At 45.1% G+C, this 24,014-nt stretch overlaps 1 protein-coding gene across 1 annotated transcript; it reads left to right on the forward strand.

Moving 5' to 3' along the window:
* The first annotated feature begins 9,113 nt into the window (after nt 1–9,113).
* On the forward strand, nt 9,114–23,734 carry LOC109894889 (calcium-binding protein 1-like). The gene is made up of 8 exons (XM_031829430.1): nt 9,114–9,334; nt 15,702–15,801; nt 21,301–21,331; nt 21,453–21,587; nt 22,789–22,898; nt 23,026–23,100; nt 23,211–23,283; nt 23,709–23,734. Exons 1-8 carry the CDS (start codon nt 9,114–9,116, stop codon nt 23,732–23,734), a joined length of 771 nt encoding a protein of 256 aa, XP_031685290.1.
* Nucleotides 23,735–24,014: the final 280 nt, after the last annotated feature.

The raw sequence follows: 24,014 nt of genomic DNA on the forward strand, positions 1-24,014 counted from the left end.
ACAGAGACAGCCAATATCAGAGTCTTAAAGGAAGAGATGCCCGGCTCTTAGAGATGGATGGGAGTCTCTCCTGTCTGAGGCAACACTGACAAATGGATGTTGCAACTCAATTTAGCAAGGAACACAGCCGCCAGAGGAAAAGGAAGAGATTCCATGGAGACCTCTCAAGAGGAGACAGCTCAGGACAGTGCAGCAACGGTGTTTCAGAAGTGTTTTTTACTGTTTTCGACAACATCATAAGTGACTTGGACATTAGGTTCCAGAACACTGCAATAATTGTAGAATCATTTTCTGCTGTTCTGAAAGTCGGGCAGATTAGTGAGGATAAAGTCCCTTCTGTGTGCCAACCACTGATCATGAAGTATTCCAGAGATCTTACACCTGAGTTTCATCATGAAGTAAGACACCTGAACACTGTATATGCTGCCACTTTCCCCCCTAACTTGTCCCCTCTTGGTCTCCTGAATGCAATTTGTAAGATGCAGCTGCAAAGCATTTTTGGAGAAGTGTGAGTTGCTTTACATATATTTTACACACTGCCTGTGACTGTTTCTGGTGGTGAGAGAGCTTTCAGTAAGCGAAAACTGATTGAAAAAAAACTAAATTGAGCTCCACTATGTCCCAGGACAGCCTTTGCAGTCTTGCCATGCTGTTAAATGGCTGTTAAATGGCATGGCTATGGATATTGGATCACTACACACATGATGCCCACAGGCTGAGAACAAGACTGAACAGATTGAGAACAAGATATATCTCAAAATAATGGCTGGATTGCCATAACATTTCTTGTGCACAATCAAGACCCCTAGTGGGTGGTGACCTTTCCTCTAGCGCCACCATCAGGCCTTTTCATTTCCATTTCCACTTTTACAGCTGCTTATTTTCTAGTTGGCATGTATACTTAGTTCAAAAATCTGCTGCTGATTTTGTTATTTTGTTTGTTATGTTAATTTATTTTAATTGAAGAGGTTAATATATATTTATTTTAAGTTATTCATTAATGTTAAGAGAATTTTCCATTCAAGAACGTTTATGTTTAGACTGTAAAAAGATGTCCTTTAGCACATTTCTTATAGAGGGTATCAGTCTTGCATCAAATAGTGAATTCCACAGAACGTTGCATGTCTGCACAATGTTACATTTTCACAGCTCACTGTCAGTAAATACCGTACAGTAAATATTGGACTACAAGAGTTGCAAACCTGCAAAGGTAGAGTTATTTAAAGCTTTGAATGGGTTGATTGGGTTCTGGAGGTGTGTGGTTACAGCAATTGCGCAGGGTTGGTGTGGCCTGTGGTGGTGGGGCCCAATGTGATGTCTTTTCATGGGGCCCAAAATCCCTGGCGGCTCCCCTGGGGATGACCAGGGATGATCTCTCAGTAAGTGTGTGAATTAGGCCATTTTCCAATTCTGCTAAGCATTCAAACTGTAACAAGTACTTTTGGGTGTCAGGGAAAATGTATGGGGTAAAGAGTTGTGAAAATAATAATAATACGGTACAGATACCCCAAAAAACTACTTAAGTAGTACTTTCAAGTATTTTTACTTAAGTACTTTACACCACGGCCTACAACAATCTTTTATGGGCACGGTGTTAGATCTTCCCACAACGAAACACTGTAAATGTCAAGGTGCCAGGGACTTTCATAGTAGTGACAGGTGACGCGACGTGAACAGAGTGCTATGATTTTCGTTACGCGTCTGCGCGCGTCCTGCATCAGCGCCACATCAGGTGGTAAATGCATCTTTTAAGAACAGCTTTTGAAGGCAGCTATGGTTTTGTTGTTACCGTACGAAGGCCGACAATGTGAGAAAATACACAACCAAACGGCAATGAGTAGGCCTACTGCTGAAACGAGACTAGGAGCAAGACTCAATCATGAGTTCCTCTTTTCCTCTGGACCCCAGAATACAGCCCAACTCTGATTGCAGAGATGACACCTCGCAATTTTTTTGAGTCGAGGGACCATACAAGGCCAAGTTCGTCCACTAGCGGGAATGCCAGCATGCCTTCCTCAGCTTTCTCATCGCCTATCCCCGTGTCCAGCCAATCCTCTCACCGCTCCGGAAGGTCCAGTGCGGCATCCTTTGAATCCGACTTCAATTTGCGCCCAATTCTCAGCTCGGTTTTTGGGCAGGTAAGGCCCAATTAAAAGTATTTCTTAATTATGAAAATTAATGATTAACAATGAATCACTGATTTATAAGGATACGCTTCTTCAAATAGTTTGGTCATTATGATTAAACATATTACATTGTGGGCCTTACCACAATGCTATAATTCATCATCAAGGCCTATCTAGACCTGTAATCTATTCCTTAAGAGGAAGTAATGGGTCTACCTTTATCAGGGTATTGATCTCAGATAGAGGTAGTAGGCTGAATGTAATTGATAGTGCATGAAAACTAATATACAATTAACATCTTGTAGCGGAATCTTACAGCTATTTAACATGCCTCTCGAGCCTAGTAAATCAATTACATTAATAATGGCTGAGCTTGTCTGTGAAAGTGCATAGGGCTTCAGTGAGTCCTCTTATCAGAGTTCCTCTGTCAGGGAACCTTGAATAGGAAACCATATAGTCTATCCTCATTGTAAGTTTCACATCAAGTCATCCCGAAAAGCAATGCACACATTAGCTATACATATCAGATTTTTCTGGCATTGTAATAAATTCACAGCTACACACATTGCTGTATAAAGCCATGTCTGGATTGATGGTTTCTCAGCATGGATGTACAATACATTCTGAAAGTATTCAGAACTTTTTCCACATTTTGTTATGTTACAGCCTTATTCTAAAATGGATTAAATCATTTAAAATATATATATTTAAATCGATCTACACACAATAGCCCATAATGACAAAGTGAATACAGGTTTTCAGAAAAATTTGCAAATGTATAAAATGTTCTAAAAAACAGACCCTTTACTATGAGACTCGAAATTGAGCACAGGTGTATCCTGTTTCTATTGATCATCATGTTCTACAAATTGATTAGAGTGCACCTGTGGTAAATTCAATTGATTGGACATGATTTGTAAAGGCAAACACCTGTCTCTATGAGGTCCCACAGTTGACAGTGCATGTCAGAGCAAAAACCAAGCCATGAGGTCGAAGGAATTGTCCATAGAGCTCAGAGACAGGATTGTGTCGAGGCACACATCAGGGGAATGGTACCTGCAGAATTGAAGATCCCCAAGAACACATTGGCTTCCATTATTCTTAAATGGAAACAATTTGGAACCACCAAAACTCTTCCTAGAGCTGGCCGCCCGGCCAAACTGAGCAATCGGGAGAGAAGGGCCTTGGTCAGGAAGGTGACCAAGAACCCAATGGTCACCCTGACCGGGCTCCAGAGTTCCTCTGTGGAGATGGAAGAACCTTCCAGAAGGAGAACCATCTCTGCAGCACTCCACCAATCAGGCCTTTATGGTAGAGTGTCCAGATGGAAGCCACTCCTCAGTAAAAGGCACATGACAGCCTGCTTGAAGCCACTCCTCAGTTAAAGGCACATGAGAGCCTGCTTGAAGTTTGTCAAAAGGCACTTAGAGACTCTGACTATGAGAAACAAGATTCTCTGGTTTGATGAAACCAAGATGTAATTCTTTGGCCTGAATGCCAAGCTTCACATCTGGAGGAAACCTGGCACCATCCCTACGATGAAGCATAGTGGTGGCAGCATCATGCTGTGTGGATGTTTTTCAGCTGCAGGGACTGGGAGACTAGTCAGGATTGAGGGAAAGATGAACAGAGCAGAGTACAGAGAGATCCTTGATGAAACCTGCTCCAGAGCACTCAGGACCTCAGACTGGAGGCGAAGGTTCACCTTCCAACAGGACAACGACACTAAGCACACAGCCCAGACAATGCAGGAGTGGTTTTGGGACAAGTCTCTGAATGTCCTTGAGTGACCCAGCCAGAGCCCGAACCTGAACCTGATCAAACATCTCTGGAGAGACTTGAAAATAGCTATGCAGCAACGTTCCCATCCATCCTGACAGAGCTTGAGAGGATCTGCAGAGAAGAATGTGAGAAACTCCCCAAATACAGGTGTGCCCAGCTTGTAGCATCATACCCAAGAAGACTCGAGGCTGTAAGCTCTGCCAAAGGTGCTTCAGCAAAGTACTGAGTAAAGGGTCTGAATACTTATGTAAATATGATATTTCAGTTTTCTATTTTGTATAAATTTGCAAAAATGATAAAAAATGGTTTTTGCTTTGTCTAATGAGGGGGGAAAAACAGTTTAATCCATTTTAGAATAAGTCTGTAATGTAACAAAATGTGAAAAAATTGAAGGGGTCTGAATACTTTCAGAATGCACTGTACAGTAGTTCACATGGGAATTAACGTCAGAGACAGCGGAGAGAGAGAGAGAGCAGAATGGTTCTGAAGTGTTAATTTGTATTAGACTGAAATCAATTCTATTTGCATATTCATATATACATTGATCAAAAAGCTATGATGATATCTGTTTTGTATTTTACTCTTTGATGTTAGCCTAGTCACTTTGAAGTATCTCGTCAAAATTAAAGGATCTTAGATGTTCCACACATCACTGCACCCAGAGCAGGTGTTTTCCAAACATGTGTCGGAGGTGTTTTATAGATATTGTAATTATTGCCCAGAAATAAATAGCCAATTATTATTATTCATACACAGAGCTTAAACTACATAGTGACATAAGCCTTCACATAGTCAATTTACTAATGTTTAGATAGGCCTGTCTATAGAGCTTATGGAAATGGTTTAGCAGGGTTGTTAAAGTGTCATAATGCATCAACTAATGTTGGTATGGCACCTACATTCAGGCATTACACTTTACACTGAGGCCACTCTGATAATGTATAGTATTCCTCAAAATAGAACATGCTGAGATCAGAAAACATTCCTATAGTGGGGAATGACTTGTGTCCCTGCTCCGTAAACATAATAATGTGCTTCTGCAGACTGGGGTCTTTAGGGTTCATAAAGTGGAAGTTGGTACTGGTCTCTTAATGGGAGTGTGGCATCATGGAGTGGGCTCTTGACTTGTTTAGTAATGGGGTGATGTGATATGCTATTTCTCATACTTTTGTTATCATTTCAATAAGTATCCTGCAGAATAGGTGCACTATAGTGAATTACTTTCCTTTTTAATGTGTTTTTGCGGAGTGTTTGCATACTGAAGCTTTGGTGCGTCTAACAAGGAAGTCAGTGAGTCGGTATGACAACCCTCAGCTCAGCAGCCAATCTATGTTCTCTGTCATCTGGACTCCGAGTCAGTCAGGAAGTGTGTGCCAGTGAAACATAAGTTGAATATGAATCAGCTCTTTATGACACAGTAATTGAGAGGTAGTGAGACACAGGGAGAAGCGTAACACATGGACTATCAGATCCCCAAATAGCAGGTGTTATTTGGACACAATGTTTCTGAGACAAATAAAGCAAACATCTCCTTCTACTTATTCACTTTAAAAAAATAACAGACCATTAGAGAATGTTCTAAAATGAATGCAAAGCTACAATGCTCTCCCTGTTTCCCTCCCTCTCTCTTCTTCTCCATCCATGGTTTTGTCTCCGTCTTCTGTGATGTTCTCTGTGAAATTACCTCCGTATATCTGTTAGGTTAGTGTGACCTAGTCATAGTCTACAGAGGGGAGGTGATGGGAGAGGGGAGGACATGGGAGGGGGAGGGGGAGAGGGGAGGAGAATGGAGGATAGATGGGGAAAATAGAGCCAGGTGACAGTTGAGCAGAAAAATGTATTAATCTCTGACCTGTACATTTACCATGCATTTAGAACAGGGGCATCATGCACCCCAAAATTCTGAATGAGAATATTGCAGTATACATTTTTTCATCTCACTTTCTATCTATGAACTAAATATACTTTCCTGCAACCTGCCTCGCCCAATGTGGTACGGATCTGCTATTTTTATTTTATTTTCTATCGGGAGCTAGGCAGCTAACTAGCTTCTAGTCTTTGTTAGCCACGGCTAGCGGTCTTCACCTTTAGGTCGGACACCGCCAGCTTTAGCAAGGACAATACAGGCCTGTATTTACAGCACGATATCAACACAGAGCATATCGGACTGCTTCTCTCTACCACATCACCAGATTCCTGCTGCTCTGGATCATTAGACCGGATCATCGCAGCTAGCTGCTACCGAGTGGCTACTGTTAGCTAACGCCTCCCACATCAACACCTGTGACTGCTTTATGCCTCTCTCTAATGTCAATATGCCTTGTCTACTGCTGTCTCAGCTAGTTCTTATTGTTTTATTTCACTGTAGAGCCCTCAGTCCCGCTGACCTTGCCTTAGATAGCTCTTTTGTCCCACCCCCCACACATGTGGAGACCTTAACTGGTGCCACCAGAGATTAAATCTCTCGCATTGTCACTCAACGCCTAGGTTTACCTCCACTGTACTCACATCCTACCATACCCTTGTCTGTACATTATGCCCTGATTCTATTCTACCACGCCCAGAAATCTGCTCCTTTTATTCTCTGTCCCCAATGCACGAGGCGACCAGTTCTTGTAGCCTTTAGCCGTACCCTTATCCTACTCCTCCTCTGTTCCTCTGGTAATGTAGAGGTTAACCCCGGCCCTGCAGCCCCCAGCACCACACCTATTCTCCAGGTGCTATCATTTGTTGACTCATGCATGTTAACATCAGAAGCCTCCTCCCTAAGTTTGTTTTATTCACTGCTTTAGCACACTCCGCCAACCCTGATGTCCTAGCCGTGTCTGAATCCTGGCTTAGGAAGGCCACCAAAAATGTGGACATTTCACAGCAACTTGCCCAAGCCTCCCCTGCTTCTCCTTCACCCAAATCCAGATAGCCGATGTTCTGATGGAGCTGCAAAATCTGGACCCCTACAAATCAGCCGGGCTAGACAATCTGGACCATCTCTCTCTCTAAAATTATCTGCCGCAATTGTTGCAACCCCTATTACCAACCTCTCTTTCGTTTTGTCTGAGATGCCTAAAGATTGGAAAGCTGCCGCAGTCATCCCCCTCTTCAAAGGGGGAGACACTCTAGACCCAATCTGTTAATGACCTAGATCCATTCTGCCCTGGCTTTCTAAAGTCTTCGAAAGCCAAGTTAACAAACAGATCACTGACCATTTTGAATCCCACCATACCTTCTCCGCTGTTTTCCGAGCTGGTCATGGGTGCACCTCAGCCATGCTCAAGGTTCTAAACGATATCATAACCGCTATCGATAAAAGACAGTACTGTGCAGCCGTCTTCATCGACCTGGCCAAGGCTTTCGACTCTGTCAATCACTGCATTCTTATCGGCAGACTCAACAGCCTTGGTTTCTCAAATAACTGCCTCGCCTGGTTCACCAACTACTTCTCAGATATAGTTCAGTGTGTCAAATCGGAGGGCCTGTTGTCCGGACCTCTGGCAATCTCTATGGGAGTGCCACAGGGTTAAATTCTCAGACTGACTCTTTTCTCTGTATATATCAATGATGTCGCTCTTGTTGCTGGTGATCCACCTCTACCCAGACGACACCATTCTGTATACTTCTGGCCCTTCTTTGGGCACTGTATTAACAAACCTCCAGACAAGCTTCAATGCCATACAACACTCCTTCCGTGGCCTCCAACTGCTCTTAAATGCTAGTTAAACTAAATGCATGCTCTTCGACCGATCGCTGCCCGCCTTGCATCACTACTCTGGATGGTTCTGTCTTAGGTATTTGTAGTTGTCCGCATATTCTAGGTATTTGGTTAGACTGCAGACTCTCCTTCCAGGCTCACATTAAGCATCTCCAATCCAAAATTAAATCTAGAATTGGCTGCCTATTTCACAACAAAGCCTCCTTCACTCATGCTGCTAAACATACCCTCGTAAAACTGACTATCCTACCGATCCTAGACTTCGGCGATGTCATTTACAAAATAGCCTCCAACACTCTACTCAGCAAATTAGATGTAGTCTATCACACTGACATCCGTTTTGTCACCAAAGCCCCATATACTACCCACCACTGCGACCTGTATGCTCTCGTTGGCTGGCCCTCACTTCATATTCGTCACCAAACCCACTGGCTCCAGGACATCTATAAGTCTTTGCTAGGTAAAGCCCTGCCTTATCTCAGCTCACTGGTCACCATGGCATGCCCACCCGTAGCACGCGCTCTAGCAGGTGTATTTCACTGGTCATCCCCAAAGCCAACTCCCCCTTTGGCCGCCTTTCCTTCCAGTTCTCTGCTGCCAATCACTGGAACGAATTGCAAAAAAATCACTGAAGCTGGAGACTTAATCTCCCTCACTAACTTTAAGCATCAGCTGTCAGAGCAGCTTACCGATCACTGTACTTGTACACAGCCCATCTGTAAATAGCCCACCCAACTACCTCATCCCCATGTTATTTATTTTTGCTCTTTTGCACCCCAGTATCTCTACTTGCACATCATCATTTGCACATCTATCATTCCAGTGTTAATGCTAAATTGTAATTATTTCACCACTATGGCCTATTTATTGCTTTACCTCCCTACTCTTACTACATTTGCACACACTGTATCTAGATTTGTCTACTGTGTTATTGACTGTACGTTTGTTTATCCCATTGTCACGAATATTACCGAAGGTGACTCCCCTTCTTGGTCGGGTGGCGCTCGGTGGTCGTCGTCGCCGGTCTACTAGCTATCGCCGATCCGTTGTTCTGTGTTCCTTTGGTTTTGTCTGATTGGTATCACCTGTTTCTTGTTTGGTTGTTATGGGAGGGTTATATATAGTTTGTTCAGCCCGCTTCTGTTTCGTGCGGGCTTGTTAGTCTGTTTTGTTGTTTGAGTGTATTTTGTTTGTATTTGGGTTTCACGCTGTCTGCTTATAATTCTGATCATTTGTTTTTCTACTTTTGGTTCATGTTATGTTTCCGGGACATTAAAGCGTGTTTTTTCCCATATCTTTTGCTCTCTGCGCCTGACTCCACACCTCCTCACTCATTTCTCGTAACAGAAGCCCGCACCACGATATGGAGTCAGCAGGAGCAGCGACCACTCCTCTTCCTACTATGGAGGAGAGAGTCCTTCATCACACGTCTATCCTCCATCGCCTAGGATCAGCCATGGATCAGATGATGGAGAGGATGGATCGTTGGGAGAGGAATGGTCTCCCTACTACCCCACCGACCCTCCCACAGCAACTCTACCATCTCCCCCATCTGGATCCGGTTCCAGCGCTCTGCGCATTACGCCTCCGAGGGAGTACGATGGAGCAGCGACGGGGTGCCAGGGATTCCTGCTTCAACTAGACGTCTACCTGGCCACCGTTCGGCCGGCTCCCTCGGAAGAGGAAAGAGTGTGGGTTCTCATCACATGCCTTACCGGTAGAGCCCTGGAGTGGGCTAATGCGGTCTGGAACGGGCCCGACTCAGCGAAGGACAATTACCCGGAGTTCACCCGCCGTTTCAGGGCCGTGTTCGATCACCCTCCAGAAGGTTGAGCGGCGGGTGAGAGATTGTTCCATCTTAGACAGGGGACGAGGAGCGTGCAGGACTTCGGGCTGGAGTTCCGGACCTTGGCCGCTGGAGCAGGGTGGAACGACAGGGCCCTGATAGACCATTACAGATGTAGCCTGAGAGAGGACGTCCGTAGGGAGCTGGCCTGTCGGGATACTACACTTAGCCTGGATGGACTGACAGACCTGTCGATCCGGTTGGACCATCTGCTAGCTGCTCGCGGACGTTCTGTAAGGGTCCTGTCAGTTCTACCTCCTGACCCTCCTGCTCCTATCCCGATGGAGCTAGGAGGGACCGCGTCTAGGGAGATCGGAGGAGGAAGCTCCTCCTGTACCAGTTGTGGCTGGAGAGGGCACACGTCTGGTCGGTGCTGGAGGAATTCATCTGGGAATCGAGAGGGCAGGCAGAACACTCCTCGGTCATCCCAGGTGAGTAAGCACCACACTCTCCCAGAGTTTCCTGTTGGTCACATGTTCCTATTAATTTGTTTCCTTAATTATTCTCCTTCTCTCCAGCATAAGGCACTGGTAGATTCAGGCGCAGCTGGAAACTTTATAGATCGCGGACTCGCTCAGAGGTTGAGGATTCCGTTAGTAAAAGTAGACCCCCCTTTTGCCGTGCACTCTTTAGATAGTCGACCATAAGGGTCAGGGCTGGTGAGGAAAGCCACAATTTTGTTGGAGATGATTACACAGGGGAATCACAAGGAGCGAATTAGTTTGTTCCTTATCGATTCACCTGCGTTTCCAGTGGTCCTGGGGATTCCCTGGCTAGCTATTCATAATCCTAGAATTTCGTGGAAACAGGGAACTCTACAGGGGTGGTCTGATGAGTGTTCAGGCAGGTGTGTAGGGGTTTCCATCGGTGCGACAACGGTGGAGAGTCCAGACCAGGTTTCCACCATGCGCATTCCAGCTGAGTATAACGATCGTTTTCAGTAAAAAGAAGGCGACCCAATTACCACCCCATAGGCAGGGGGATTGCGTGATAAACCTCCAGGGTGACGCTGCACTCCCCAGGAGTCATGTGTATCCTTTGTCCCAGGAGGAGACGGTGGCTATGGAAACTTATATCACCGAGGCTCTGGGACAGGGGTACATTCGGCCCTCCATGTCACCTGTCTCTTCGAGTTTCTTTTTTGTGAAGAAAAAAGATGGTGGTTTACGTCCGTGTATTGATAATAGAGGTCTAAATTCCATCACGGTGGGTTTTAGTTACCCACTACCTCTCATTGCTACGGCAGTGGAATCATTTCACGGAGCGCAGTTCTTCACTAAACTGGATCTCAGGAGTGCTTATAATCTGGTGCGTATTCGGGATGGAGATGAGTGGAAAACTGCATTTAGCACTACTTCTGGCCATTATGAGTACCTCGTCATGCCATACGGTTTAAAGAATGCTCCAGCTATATTTCAATCCTTCGTGGATGAGATTCTCAGAGACCTGCACGGACAGGGTGTAGTGGTGTATATTGACGATATTTTGATCTACTCCGCTACACGCACTGCGCATGTATCTCTGGTGCGCAAGGTTCTTAGACGACTGCTGGAGCATGACCTGTATGTGAAGGCGGAGAAATGTGAGTTTTCCAAACAATCTGTTTCCTTCCTGGGTTATCGCATTTCCAGCTCGGGGTTGGTAATGGAGGGTGACCGCGTAAAGGCCGTGCGTAATTGGCCGACTCCGACCACGGTAAAGGAGGTGCAGCGGTTCTTGGGGTTTGCCAATTACTACCGGAGGTTTATCCGGGGTTTTGGTCAGGTAGCTGCCCCTATTACCTCACTGCTGAAGGGGGGGCCGGTGCGTTTACAGTGGTCAGCAGAGGCGAACGGAGCTTTTCATAAGTTGAAGGCGATGTTTACTGAGGCGCCGGGGTTGGCGCATCCGGACCCTTCTTTGGCGTTTATAGTAGAGGTGGACGCATCCGAGGCTGGGGTTGGAGCGGTGCTCTCACAGCGACTGAATCCTCGTCAGGCAAGGTGGGCCATGTTTTTCACCAGATTTCGTTTCACTATCTCGTATAGACCAGGTTCCCTCAACACTAAGGCCGACGCGCTGTCAAGACTCTATGACACTGAGGACAGGTCCATCGATCCTACTCCCATCATTCCGGCAGCTAAGCTGGTGGCACCAGTAGTATGGGAAGTGGACGCGGACATCGAGCGGGCGCTAAGGGAGGAACCTGCGCCTCCACAGTGTCCGGAGGGTCGTAGGTACGTGCCGCTGGCTGTTTGTGATCAATTGATTCGATGGGCTCATTGTCTACCCTCGACGGGTCACCCAGGTATTTTTAGGACAGTGCGAGGTCTTGAGAGGAAGTACTGGTGGCCCACTTTGAGGAGGGATGTGCGATTCTATGTTTCCTCCTGTTCGGTGTGCGCCCAGAGTAAGGCTCCTAGACACCTGCCAAGAGGTCAATTACAACCTCTTCCCGTTCCACAACGGCCGTGGACCCATCTATCGGTGGATTTTCTTACTGACCTTCCCCCCTCTCAGGGTAACACAACGATCCTGGTCGTTGTGGATCGGTTCTCTAAGTCCTGCCGTCTTATCCCATTGCCCGGTCTCCCTACGGCCCTACAGACTGCGGAAGCTCTTTTCACCCATGTCTTCCGGCACTACGGGGTGCCCGAGGATATAGTTTCTGATCGGGCCCCCAGTTTATCTCCCGTGTTTGGAGGGCATTTATGGAACGTCTGGGGGTCTCGGTCAGCCTGACCTCAGGGTATCACCCGGAGAGTAATGGGCAGGTGGAGAGAGTGAACCAGGAGGTGGGTAGGTTTCTGCGGTCGTATTGCCAGGACCGGCCAGGGGAGTGGGCGAGATATATTCCCTGGGCTATTTTATAGCCCAGAACTCACTAAGCCACTCCTCTACCAACATGTTACCATTTGAGTGCGTGTTGGGGTACCAGCCAGTCCTGGCACCGTGGCATCAGAGCCAGACTGAGGCTCCTGCGGTGGAGGAGTGGGTGCAGCGCTCTAAGGAGACCTGGAGGGCTGTCCAAGAGTCATTACGCCAAGCGAGTATAAGGCAGAAGAAGAGCGCTGACCGTCACCGCAGTGAGGCCCACGTGTTTGCACCTGGGGACAGGGTCTGGCTCTCGACCCGAAACCTGCCCCTCCGCTTGCCCTGCCGGAAGCTGGGTCCGCAGTGTATAGGGCCATTTAAAGTCCTGAGGAGAATAAACAAGGTTTGTTATCGATTATTACTTCCTTCGTATTATCGTATTAACCCCTCGTTTCATGTGTCTCTTCTCAGGCCGGTGGTAGCTGGTCCCATGCAGGAAGGTGAGGTTCCGGAGGTTCCTCCGCCCCCTCTGGACATCGAGGGGTCCCCGGCGTACAAGGTACGAGCTATTCTGGACTCGAGACGCCGGGTGAGGGGCTTGCAGTACCTCGTTGACTGGGAGGGGTACGGTCCGAAGGAGAGGTGCTGGGTTCCGGTGAGGGATATTCTAGATCCATCTATGTTGAGTGAGTTCCATCGCCTCCGTCCGGATCGGCCAGCGCCTCAGCCCCCGGGTCGTCCCCGAGGCCGGCGTCGGCGCGCTGTGGGAGCTGCACGTCAGGGGGGGGGGTACTGTCACCAATATTACCGAAGGTGACTCCCCTTCTTGGTCGGGTGGCGCTCGGCGGTCGTCGTCGCCGGTCTACTAGCTATCGCCGATCCGTTGTTCTGTGTTCCTTTGGTTTTGTCTGATTGGTATCACCTGTTTCTTGTTTGGTTGTTAGGGGAGGGTTATATATAGTTTGTTCAGCCCGCTTCTGTTTCGTGCGGGCTTGTTAGTCTGTTTTGTTGTTTGAGTGTATTTTGTTTGTATTTGGGTTTCACGCTGTCTGTTTATAATTCTGATCATTTGTTTTTCTACTTTTGGTTCATGTTATGTTTCCGGGACATTAAAGCGTGTTTTTTCCCACATCTTTTGCTCTCTGCGCCTGACTCCACACCTCCTCACTCATTTCTCGTAACACCCATGTGTAACTCTGTGTTGTTTTTGTCACACTGCTTTGCTTTATCTTGGCCAGGTCACAGTTGTATATGAGAACTTGTTCTCAACTGGCCTACCTGGTTAAATAAAGGTGAAATTAAAACATTTAAAACATGGATAGCCTAAAATGGCATCTTGGTAGCTAGTCATGAGGTTGGGAACCTATCTGGTCTAGCTAAAGCCATCGTCATAACATTGCTAGGTGGCTAGTAGTATTACAGAGAAACAACAACAAAAATACACAGTACCAGTAGAAAGTTTGGACACAGCTACTCATTCCAGGGTTTTTCTTCATTTTTACTATTTTCTACATTGTAGAAATTACATTTGATAAAAGGTAGCAGCATAAGCTAAGGACTGATAATATTACAATATGACAGATGCAGTATGACATAATTAACAGGTCGAAGGCAGGGCCCTAAGCACATTGAACAGATCATTCATATATATATTTTTAATTATTTGACAGGGATAATTCAAAACATTTCTGCTGGATAGTTTTCAGCTGTAGTCCCTGGGCAAATAGATAAACATTTAGCGTCACGATTTTTCCCTAAGAAAATTAAATATATTCAAGAAATAACTTTTTTCTAAAGTCCCTAGATGGGCTAGCTAAAAGGAAGACGTTAAAAATAATTATAATAATAAATAATAATTGTGAAGAAACAAAATACAAACAATCAAATAGACAAATGTCAAATAGATATTATGCACTGCAGCCCTTACAACATTTTTAAATAAATTAGAGAATTACAGACAGGTGTCCATCTTTGGTTTTAGAAATGGGGGGACATAATTTTTTATCTCGTCAGATAAACACTCCAAACAGCCTACCTGACCACTCGGAATCATCCGCATGGTCCTAAAGCACACCGTTGCCTCGTTTTGTATCATAAAACTGGGGGGAATGCAATTTCAGAATGTGGTGGGGACATCTATTCCCCATCCCCAGTAAAAGTTGTGCCCCTGCTCTCACACACAATACAACTGTACTTTTGTATTCATTCTGTCCCATAGCTGCTGACTGGCCACCCCTCATAGCCTGGTTCCTCTCCAGGTTTCTTCCTAGATTCTGGGAGTTTTTCCTAGCCACTGTGCTTCTACACCTACATTGCTTGCTGTTTGGGGTTTTAGGCTGGGTTTCTGTACAGCACTTTGTGACATCAGCTGATGTAAGAAGGGCTTTACAAATACATTTGATTGAAATTTGATTACTATGGGTTTCTCAAAACCAATTTATGGTCAATCTGGTGTCTGCAGTGGCCATACAGCATTTACTACAATGCAGCTTCCGCAGAAGTCAGAGCATTCGTACTTCTTGCACTTGAGTTTCCCGGTGCTTGACATAGGAGCTCAGCCAAGAAATGATGATGTAAAAAGGCGGCACCATTTTCCCACCTGCATCTCCACTTCAACCCTTCATTTTTTTGGTCCCACAACTGCCTGTCTCCACTTCTTGTTTCAAGCTTCCCCTTTCATAGATGTGGTAATGAGGTCAATGGAACTCAACCAAACCATTGTCAACCCCAATTCATGTTCAGGTCATCGTCATCATTCAACTGCATTACAGTTAAAAACTACTTTGACTACCACAACCAATTTCTGTATGGTACTGTAGCTATGCTACCAGTTTATATGAACGAGAGTTAGCATTTAGCAGTCACTTCTTCTAAACCTGATAAGGGACAACTTCTAAATGTTATGCAGTGAAAACAGCGGAATAATGTATATCCAAATCGGATTCTAGTTGTGGGCTTGTTACAATACATCAGTCATGATGGATTTGACCAATATACACTTTGTTAAATCAGATTTGTTTAATGTGTGCTAATCCAGCGTCCTTCTATCCCAATAACCTCCCAGTTCTTTCAGGAGTTAAAACACATTTTTGTGTCTTTGAAATCCCTACATTAAATCACTACATGAGGTACCACAAAGATGTTTATATTTGCGAACTTATTCTGATAAGTATTCTCAAAGTTTTCCATGTTTGTTGTGAAGGAACTTGTCAAGGAAGTGTTTATACAGAATGTACCGCCCCCACCTACCGTCAACCAATCATGTCAATGCGGAGCTATACGGAGAAATGCGGAGTCCTCCGCATTGCCGGATCAAGCTTAAATCACGTTTAACTGCTCTCCATATACTCAAACCCCACTTGCTCCCCTAGAAAGCTGGTCCATGAAGACAAGAGACAGTACAGAGTGGTGCAGTTCTGCGAGGAAAGAGGCTTTGCCCTTACAGGGCCTTTCAGGAGCCCCTCATGGCCCTAGCACAAAACTGTGCTCTCATTCACAACATTATGGGACCACCTGCATCTTCCTGCGCAATGACCTGGATAATAGTAAGTCTCGACACACAAACCCATATATTTTTGTATCCGTGTGTGTAAATGCAATCAGACATTTTAACACATCCATTTGGCAAGTCTGTCCATAATTCTATCATCCTGATTCCTGCTTACAACCAAAAACTAAAGCAGGAAGTACATGTGACTCAATACGGACGTGGTCAGATGACACATGCTGAGCTACAGGACTGTTTTGCTAGCACAGACTGGAATATGTTCCGGGATTCAGCCGATGGCATTGAGGAGTATACCACATCAGTCACCAGCTTTATCAATAAGTGCATCGATGACGTCATCCCCACAGTGAATGTACATACATATTCCACCAGAAGCCATGGATTACAGGTAACACCCGCACTGAGCTACAGTCTAGAGCTGCTGCTTTCAAGGAGCTGAACACTAATCCAGACGCTTAAGAAATCCCCCGACAAACCGTCAAACAGGCAAAGCATCAATATTGTTTAAGATTGAATCCTACTACACAGGCTCTGATGCTCATCAGATGTGGCAGGGCTTGCAAATTATTAAGGATTACAAAGCGAAGCCCAGCCGTGAGCTGCCCAGAGACATGAGCCTACCAGACAAGTTAAATTACTTCAATGCACGCTTCGAGGCAAGCAACACTGAAGCATGCATGAGAGAACAAGCTGTTCCAGACAACTGTGTGATCACGTTCTCCTGACCAACTGGCAAGTATCTTCACTGACATTTTCAACCTCTTCCTGACCGTATGTAATACCTACATGTTTCAAGCAGACCACCATAGTTCCTGTGCCCAAGAACACCAAGGTGACCTGCCTAATTGACTATTGACCCATAGTACTCACGTCTGTAGTCATGAAGTGATTTGAAAGGCTGGTCATGGCTCCCATCAACACTATCATCCCAGAAACCCTAGACCCAGTCCAATTCACATACCGCCCCAACAGATCCACAGATGGCGCAATCTCTATTGCACTCCACACTGCCCTTTCCCATCTGTACAAAAGGAACACCTACATGAGAATGCTGTTCATTGACTACAGCTCAACAACATATTGCCCTCAAAGCTCATTACTAAGCTAAGGATCCGTGGACTAAAAACCTCCCTCTGCAACTGGATCCTGGACTTCCAGACGGACCGCCCCAGTTGGTAAGGGTAAGCAACAACACATCTACCACGGGGGCCCCTCGGGTGCATGCTTAATCCCCTCCTGTACATTAACATAAGTATTCAGACTAGAGGTCGACCGATTAATTGGAATGGCCGATTAATTCAGGCCGATTTCAAGATTTCATAACAATCGGAAATCTGTATTTTTGGGTGCCGATTTGCCGATTTTAATTTTAATTTAAAAAAAATTTAAATATATTTTTTACACCTTTATTTAAATCTTTATTTAACTAGGCAAGTCAGTTAAGAACACATTTTTATTTTCAATGACGGCCTAGGAACAGTGGGTTAACTGCCTCGTTCAGGGGCAGAAAGACAGATTTTCACCTTGTCAGCTCGGGGGATCCAATCTTGCAACCTTACAGTTAACTAGTCCAACGCAATAACGACCTGCCTCTCTCTCATTGCACTCCACAAGGAGACTGCCTGTTACGCAAATGCAGTAAGCCAAGGTAAGTTGCTAGCTAGCATTAAACTTATCTTATAAAAAACAATCAATCATAATCACTAGTTAACTACACATGGTTGATGATATAACTAGATATTATCTAGCGTGTCCCGTGTTGCATATAATCTGACTAAGCATACAAGTATCTAAGTATCTGACTGAGCGGTGGTAGGCAGAAGCAGGCACGTAAACATTCATTCAAACAGCACTTTCGTGCGTTTTTCCAGCAGCTCTTCCTTGTGTGTCAAGCATTGCGCTGTTTATGACTTCAAACCTATCAACTCCCGAGATGAGGCTGGTGTAACCATTGTGAAATGGCTGGCTAGTTAGCGCTCGCTAATAGCGTTTCAAACTTCACTCGCTCTGAGCCTTGGGGTGGTTGTTCCCCTTGCTCTACATGGGTAACGCTGCGGGTGGAGCGAGGAGAGGGGCGGAAGCTATACTGTTACACTGGCAATACTAAAGTGCATTTAAGAACATCCAATAGTCAAAGGTTAATGAAATACAAATGGTATAGAGGGAAATAGTCCTATAATAACTACAACCTAAAACTTCTTACCTGAGAATATTAAAGACTCATGTTAAAAGGAACCACCAGCTTTCATATGTTCTCATGTTCTGTGCAAGGAACTGAAACGTTAGCTTTCTTACATAGCACACATTGCACTTTTTCTCCAACACTTTGTTTTTGCATTATTTAAACCTAATTGAACATGTTTCTAAATTGGCTAAATTGAGTTTATTGATGTATTATATTAAGTTAAAATAAGTGCTAATTCAGTATTGTTGTAATTGTCATTATTACAAATAAAGAAATAAATTAAATCGGCCGATTAATCGGTATCGGCTTTGTTGGTCCTCCAATAATCGGTATCGGCGTTGAAAAATCTTAATCGGTCGACCTCTAACTCAGACCCTTTACTCAGTGCTTTGTTGAAGCACCTTTGGCAGCGATTACAGCCTCGCGTCTTCTTGGGTATAACGCTAAAAGCTTGGCACACCTGTATTTGGGAAGTTTCTCCCATTCTTCTCTGCAGATCCTCTCAAACTCTGTCAGGTTGGATACGGAGTGTCGCTGCACAGCTATTTTCAGGTCTCCAGAGATGTTAAATCGGGTTCAGGTCCGGGCTCTGGCTGGGACACTAAAGGACATTCAGAAACACGTCCCAAAGCCACTCCTGCATTGTCTTGGCTGTGTGCTAAGGGTTGTTGTTCTGTTGGAAGGTGAACTTTCGCCCCAGTCTAAGGTCCTGAGCTCTCTGGAGCAGGTTTGCACCATTCATCTTTCCTTTGATCCTGACTAGTCTCCCAGTCACTGCCGCTGAAAAAACATCCCCACAGCATGATGCTGCCACCACCATGCTTCACTATAGGGTGATGAGCGGTGCCTGGTTTCCTCCAGACATGACGCTTGGCATTCATGCCAAAGAGTTCAATCTTGTTTTCATCAGACTAGAGAATCTTGTTTCTCATGGTCTGTGAGGCCTTTTTGGTGCCTTTTGGCGGACTGTCATGTGTCTTACTGAGGAGTGGCTTCCGTCTGGCCACTCTACCATAAAGGCCTGATTGGTGGAGTGCTGCAGAGATGGTTGTCCTTCTGGAAGGTTCTCCCATGTCCACGGAGGAGCTCTGTTAGAGTGACCATTGGGTTCTTGGTCACTCCCCTGTCTAAGGCCCTTCTCCCCCGCTTGCTCAGTTTGGCCGGGCAGCCAGCTCTAGGATGAGTCTGGTGGTTCCAAACTTCTTCCATTTAAGAATGATGGGTGCCACTGTGTTCTTGGGGACCTCCAATGCTGCAGAAATGTTTTGGTAACCTTCCCCAGATCTGTGCTTTGCCACAATCCTGTCTTGACCTCCTGGCTTGGTTTTTGCTCTGACATGCACTTACAACTGTTCAACCTTATATAGACAGGTGTGTGTGCCTTTCCAATGTCCAATTAATCTATTTTACCACAGGTGGACTACAAGTTGTAGAAACATCGCAAGGAGGATCAATGGAAACAGGATGTACCTGAGCTCAATTTCGAGTCTCATAGCAAAGGGTCTGAATTCTTATGTAAATATGTTATTTCTGTTTTCGCTTTGTCATGTGTAGATTGGTGAGAGAAAAAAATTACGTCATCCATTTTACAATAAAGCTGTAACTGTGGAAAAGGGGAAGGGGTCGGAATTCTTTCTGAATGCACTGTATTCCCTCTCCGGAGACTGAAAGGATTTGGCAATGTTCCTCAGATCCTCAAAAAGTTCTACAGCTGCACCATCGAGAGCATCGTGACTGGTTGCATCACCGCCTGGTATGGCAACTGCTTGGCATCCAACAGCAAGGCACTACAGAGGATAGTGTGTACGGCCCAGTACATCACTGGGGCCAAGCTTACTGCAATCCGGACCTCCATACCAAGCGGCGTCAAAGGCCCTAAAAATTGTCAAAGACTCCAGCCACCCAAGTCATAGGCTATTTTCTCTGCTACCGCACGGCAAGCAGTACCGGAGCGCCAAGGCTATGTCCAAAAGGCTCCTTCACAGTGTAACGGTTGTCTGTGGTGGAAGAAGGTGAGGACCAATGCGCAGCGTGGTAAGTGTTCATATTCTTTAATAAAACTCAGAACACTAAAATACAAAACCAACAAGAGAATGAAATGAAACCGAAACAGTTCCGTCTGGTACAGATACGAAACAGAAAATAATCACCCACAACTCAAGGGTGAAAAACAGGCTGCCTAAGTATGGTTCTCAATCAGGGACAATGATTGACAGCTGCCTCTGATTGAGAACCATACCAGGCCAAACACAGAAATACCAAATCATAGAAAAAAGAACATAGACTGCCCACCCAACTCACGCCTTGCTACTCGCTGTTTATTACCTATGCATAGTCACTTTACCCTTACCCACATGTACATATGACCTCAATTACCTCGACTGACCCATACCCTGGCACATTGACTCAGTACTGGTACCCCCTGTATATAGCCTCGTGATTATTTAATTGTGCTACTTTTTTTACTTTAATATTTAGCATTTTCTTACTCTGCATTGTTTGTTAAGGGCTTGTAAGTAAGCATTTCATGGTAAGGTTGTATTTGGTGCATATGACAAATAAAATTTGATTTGATGTGTGGCATGTGTGTGTACGAATATGCTGGTGAGACAATAAACATGGCCTTACCTGGGGCTACACACGCCATGTTCAACACACTTTGTTTTACATTTTATGTTTGTTGTGAATGATGTCAAAGGAAACACCTGCGGTCTGTGTGATTTAGGTTATTGGCGAAGACTTAGTTGTGGCTCCTGACGGCTGCTTGATGTTTAGCCAACAGTATCTCTTCGGGCCTCTCTGTTTTCTGTGTGAGTGGTTCCGGTCAGACAGTTCTTTGGGCCTGACGTCAGAGTTGATGCTGTGTTTACACTTCTCTCTGCTTCTGCAGGTTAGCCCCTAAGGGTTCTGGGATATGTATCTCTCCCTCTCTGTCCTCTGTATCCTTTCAAGGTTGCTTTCATTGCAAGCCAGACCTGACAAAAGAACACCGCTACATTCTTTTGCAGAATGAAAGACAGGCGTTTCCCGGCTGTGCTGTGTGTCTGATGACGCAGGGAGCAGTCTGAACGGGTGTCATTAGATGTTTGAAAACATTCCAGTGACTTCATTCTTTACTATATTGCTATTGACTTGAGTTGCACCAGAATAAATTATCATGGAGCAGACCGCTGAGTTACCTTTCAAAGTCACTTTGTTCCTGGCATTGTTAGCATCAGATAGTGTAAGAATATAATAGGAATGACTTTTGTTATTGTCACTAAATGACTTATTCATGATGTTGATTTTTATTCATTGTTAATTTTATTTCCAATTCTGATTACACTGAGACTGTCTTCTTTGCCCTAATAGGACAGAAAGTTGAGGCCAGAGGAGATTGATGGTAAGTGTTTTTTTCATGTACATTCCTGTGCTTGTCTCTCTGTAGTTGTCGCTGGTAGTGGCAGTAGTACAGTCATTTTCAGATCACTCCAGAGTAATCTTCCTCTGTATTCTCTCTGCAGAGTTGCCGGATGCTTTTAAGGAGTTTGATAAGAACAAAGACGGTTTCATCAGCTGTAAAGACCTGGGAAACTGCATGGGATACATGCCTACCGTAATGGAGTTGATAGAACTGAGCCAACAGATCAACATGAATTGTAAGAGTGTGGAAGTATGTGGATACGTGCTCGTCGACCATCTCATTCCAACATCATGGGCATTAATATGGAGTTGGTACCCCCTTAGCTGCTATAACAGCCTCCACTCTTCTGGGAAGACTTTCCACTAGATGTTGAAACATTGCTGCAGGGACTTGCTTCCATTCAGCCACGAGCATTAGTGGGGACGGGCCTTCCAATTCATCCCAAAGGTGTTTGATGGTGTTGAGGTCAGGTCTCTGTGCAGGCCAGTCAAGTTCTTCCACACCGATCTTGACAAAACCATTTTATGTATGGACCTCGCTTTGTGCATGGGGGCATTGTAATGCTGAAACAGGAAAGGGCCTTCCCCAAACTGTTGCCACAAAGTTGGAAGCACAGAATCATCTAAAATGTCATTGTATGCTGTAGTGTTAAGATTTCCCTTCACTGGAACTAAGGGGCCAAGCTCGAACAATGAAAAACAGACCGAGACCCTTATTCCTTCTCCACCAAACTTTACAGTTGGCACTATGCATTCTCCTGACGTTCCGCCAAACACAGAGTCATCCGTACTGCCAGATGGTGAAGCGTGATTCATCACTCCAGAGAACGCATTTCCACTGCTCAAGTGTGCAATGGCGACAAACTTTACACCACTCCAACCGACGCTTGGTGATCTTAGGCTTGTGTGTGGCTGCTCGGCCATAGAAACCCATTTCATGAAGCTCCAGATGAACAGTTCTTGTGCTGACGTTGCTTCCAGAGGCAGTTTGGAACATGGTAGTGAGTGTTGCAACCGAGGACAGGCGATTTCTACGTGCTTCAGCACTCAGCGCCTGAGCCGTTGTTGCTCCTAGACGTTTTCACTTCATAATAACAGCACTTACAGTTGACCGGGGCAGCTCTAGCAGGGTAGAAATTTGACAAACGGACTTATTGGAAAGGTAGCATCCTATGACGGTGCCACGTTGAAAGTCACTGAGCTCTTCAGTAAGGCCGTTCTACTGCCAATGTTTAGCTATGGAGATTGCATGGCTGTGTGCTTGATTTTATACACCTGTCAGCAACCGGTGTGGCTGAAATAGCCAAATCCACTAATTTGAAGGGATGTCCACATACTCTTGTATATATAGTGTATTTGCCGGACAGGTACATTACACCATGGTTTGCTAATTCCCTCCACTAACTTCTGTCTCACTCGTTTCTTCTTTTTGTAAAGTGGGAGGTCATGTTGATTTTGAGGATTTTGTGGAGTTGATGGGCCCCAAACTTCTCACTGAAACTGCAGATATGATTGGTGTGAAAGAACTAAGAGATGCCTTCAAAGAGGTGAGAAACCGGATTGGCAGAGAGGGAGAGGGAGGAGAGGATGATACGGAGAAAAGTAGTTATGTTGTGTCTCTAATATTTCAGGCTCTGGATTATGAATGTGATCGTTTGTTTTTTCCTCTTGAAGTTTGACACCAACGGTGATGGCGCAATAAGCACATCTGAGCTGAGAGAAGCCATGAGGAAGTTGCTGGGACAACAGGTGAGGTTACAGAATCAAGTCTGTCAGAGTAGCTTAATCAATGTATGCATCACTACTAAAAACGGTTTGTTTTTGCACAGACTTATTCCTCCTATGTTACTGGACTGTAGGTTGGCCACAGGGACATCGAGGATATCCTGAGGGACATTGACTTGAATGTTGATGGGCATGTTGACTTTGAAGGTAAGCTGATGCAGATCTTGTTTATCTATACCAGCATAATAATAAAATCACAGATAATATTGTAATAGCTAGAGACTTTGCTACTTATGCTGTATGCAAGGTAGTCTCTATCTGCTGGGACAGGAGTGCTTCATGAATGCCTGATGTCGACTGGTCTTCCTTACTCTTCGCTCTCATTATATTTCCTTCCTTTTATCCACTTTCTGGCAAAGCTTCAAATAGCTTTGATATTTGCAAACTGTGTTTCAACCATGTAAGGAAAGTGTGGTCTCCTCCATCATAAACAACTATGGGTCAAATCACTGTGAGTCAAATATAGACATATGATACTGTCAACTCCCACACAGAGCAAAAATATGCATATTTTACCACACACACTGTCTGAACTTCTAATCTTTGACAGATCGTATCCTCTCTTTTCACAGAGTTTGTACGAATGATGTTCCGCTGAGAGGAGGAGTGGTCAACATGGCTTCAAGTTATTTATGCTGAATGTGAACCTCTGCCACTTTTTCATCATCGAATGAGAAAAGCAGAGGAAATATTAGGACTTCTGAGAAATTCTGAGGGAAACTGGAATTAAAGCCCTTTACATCTAAGGGGAAACGGATGAACACTGTTCTCCCCAAAATAGTGTTCTTCTCTAAAAGCCCCACAGTCCAACAGAGGCTAATTCTACTGTAGTTTACAGACTGACTTGCTTATGGTTTCCTGCACATTTAACCCTCCAC

This window comes from Oncorhynchus kisutch, linkage group LG8, assembly GCF_002021735.2.
Source record: "Oncorhynchus kisutch isolate 150728-3 linkage group LG8, Okis_V2, whole genome shotgun sequence".
NCBI lineage: Eukaryota > Metazoa > Chordata > Actinopteri > Salmoniformes > Salmonidae > Oncorhynchus > Oncorhynchus kisutch.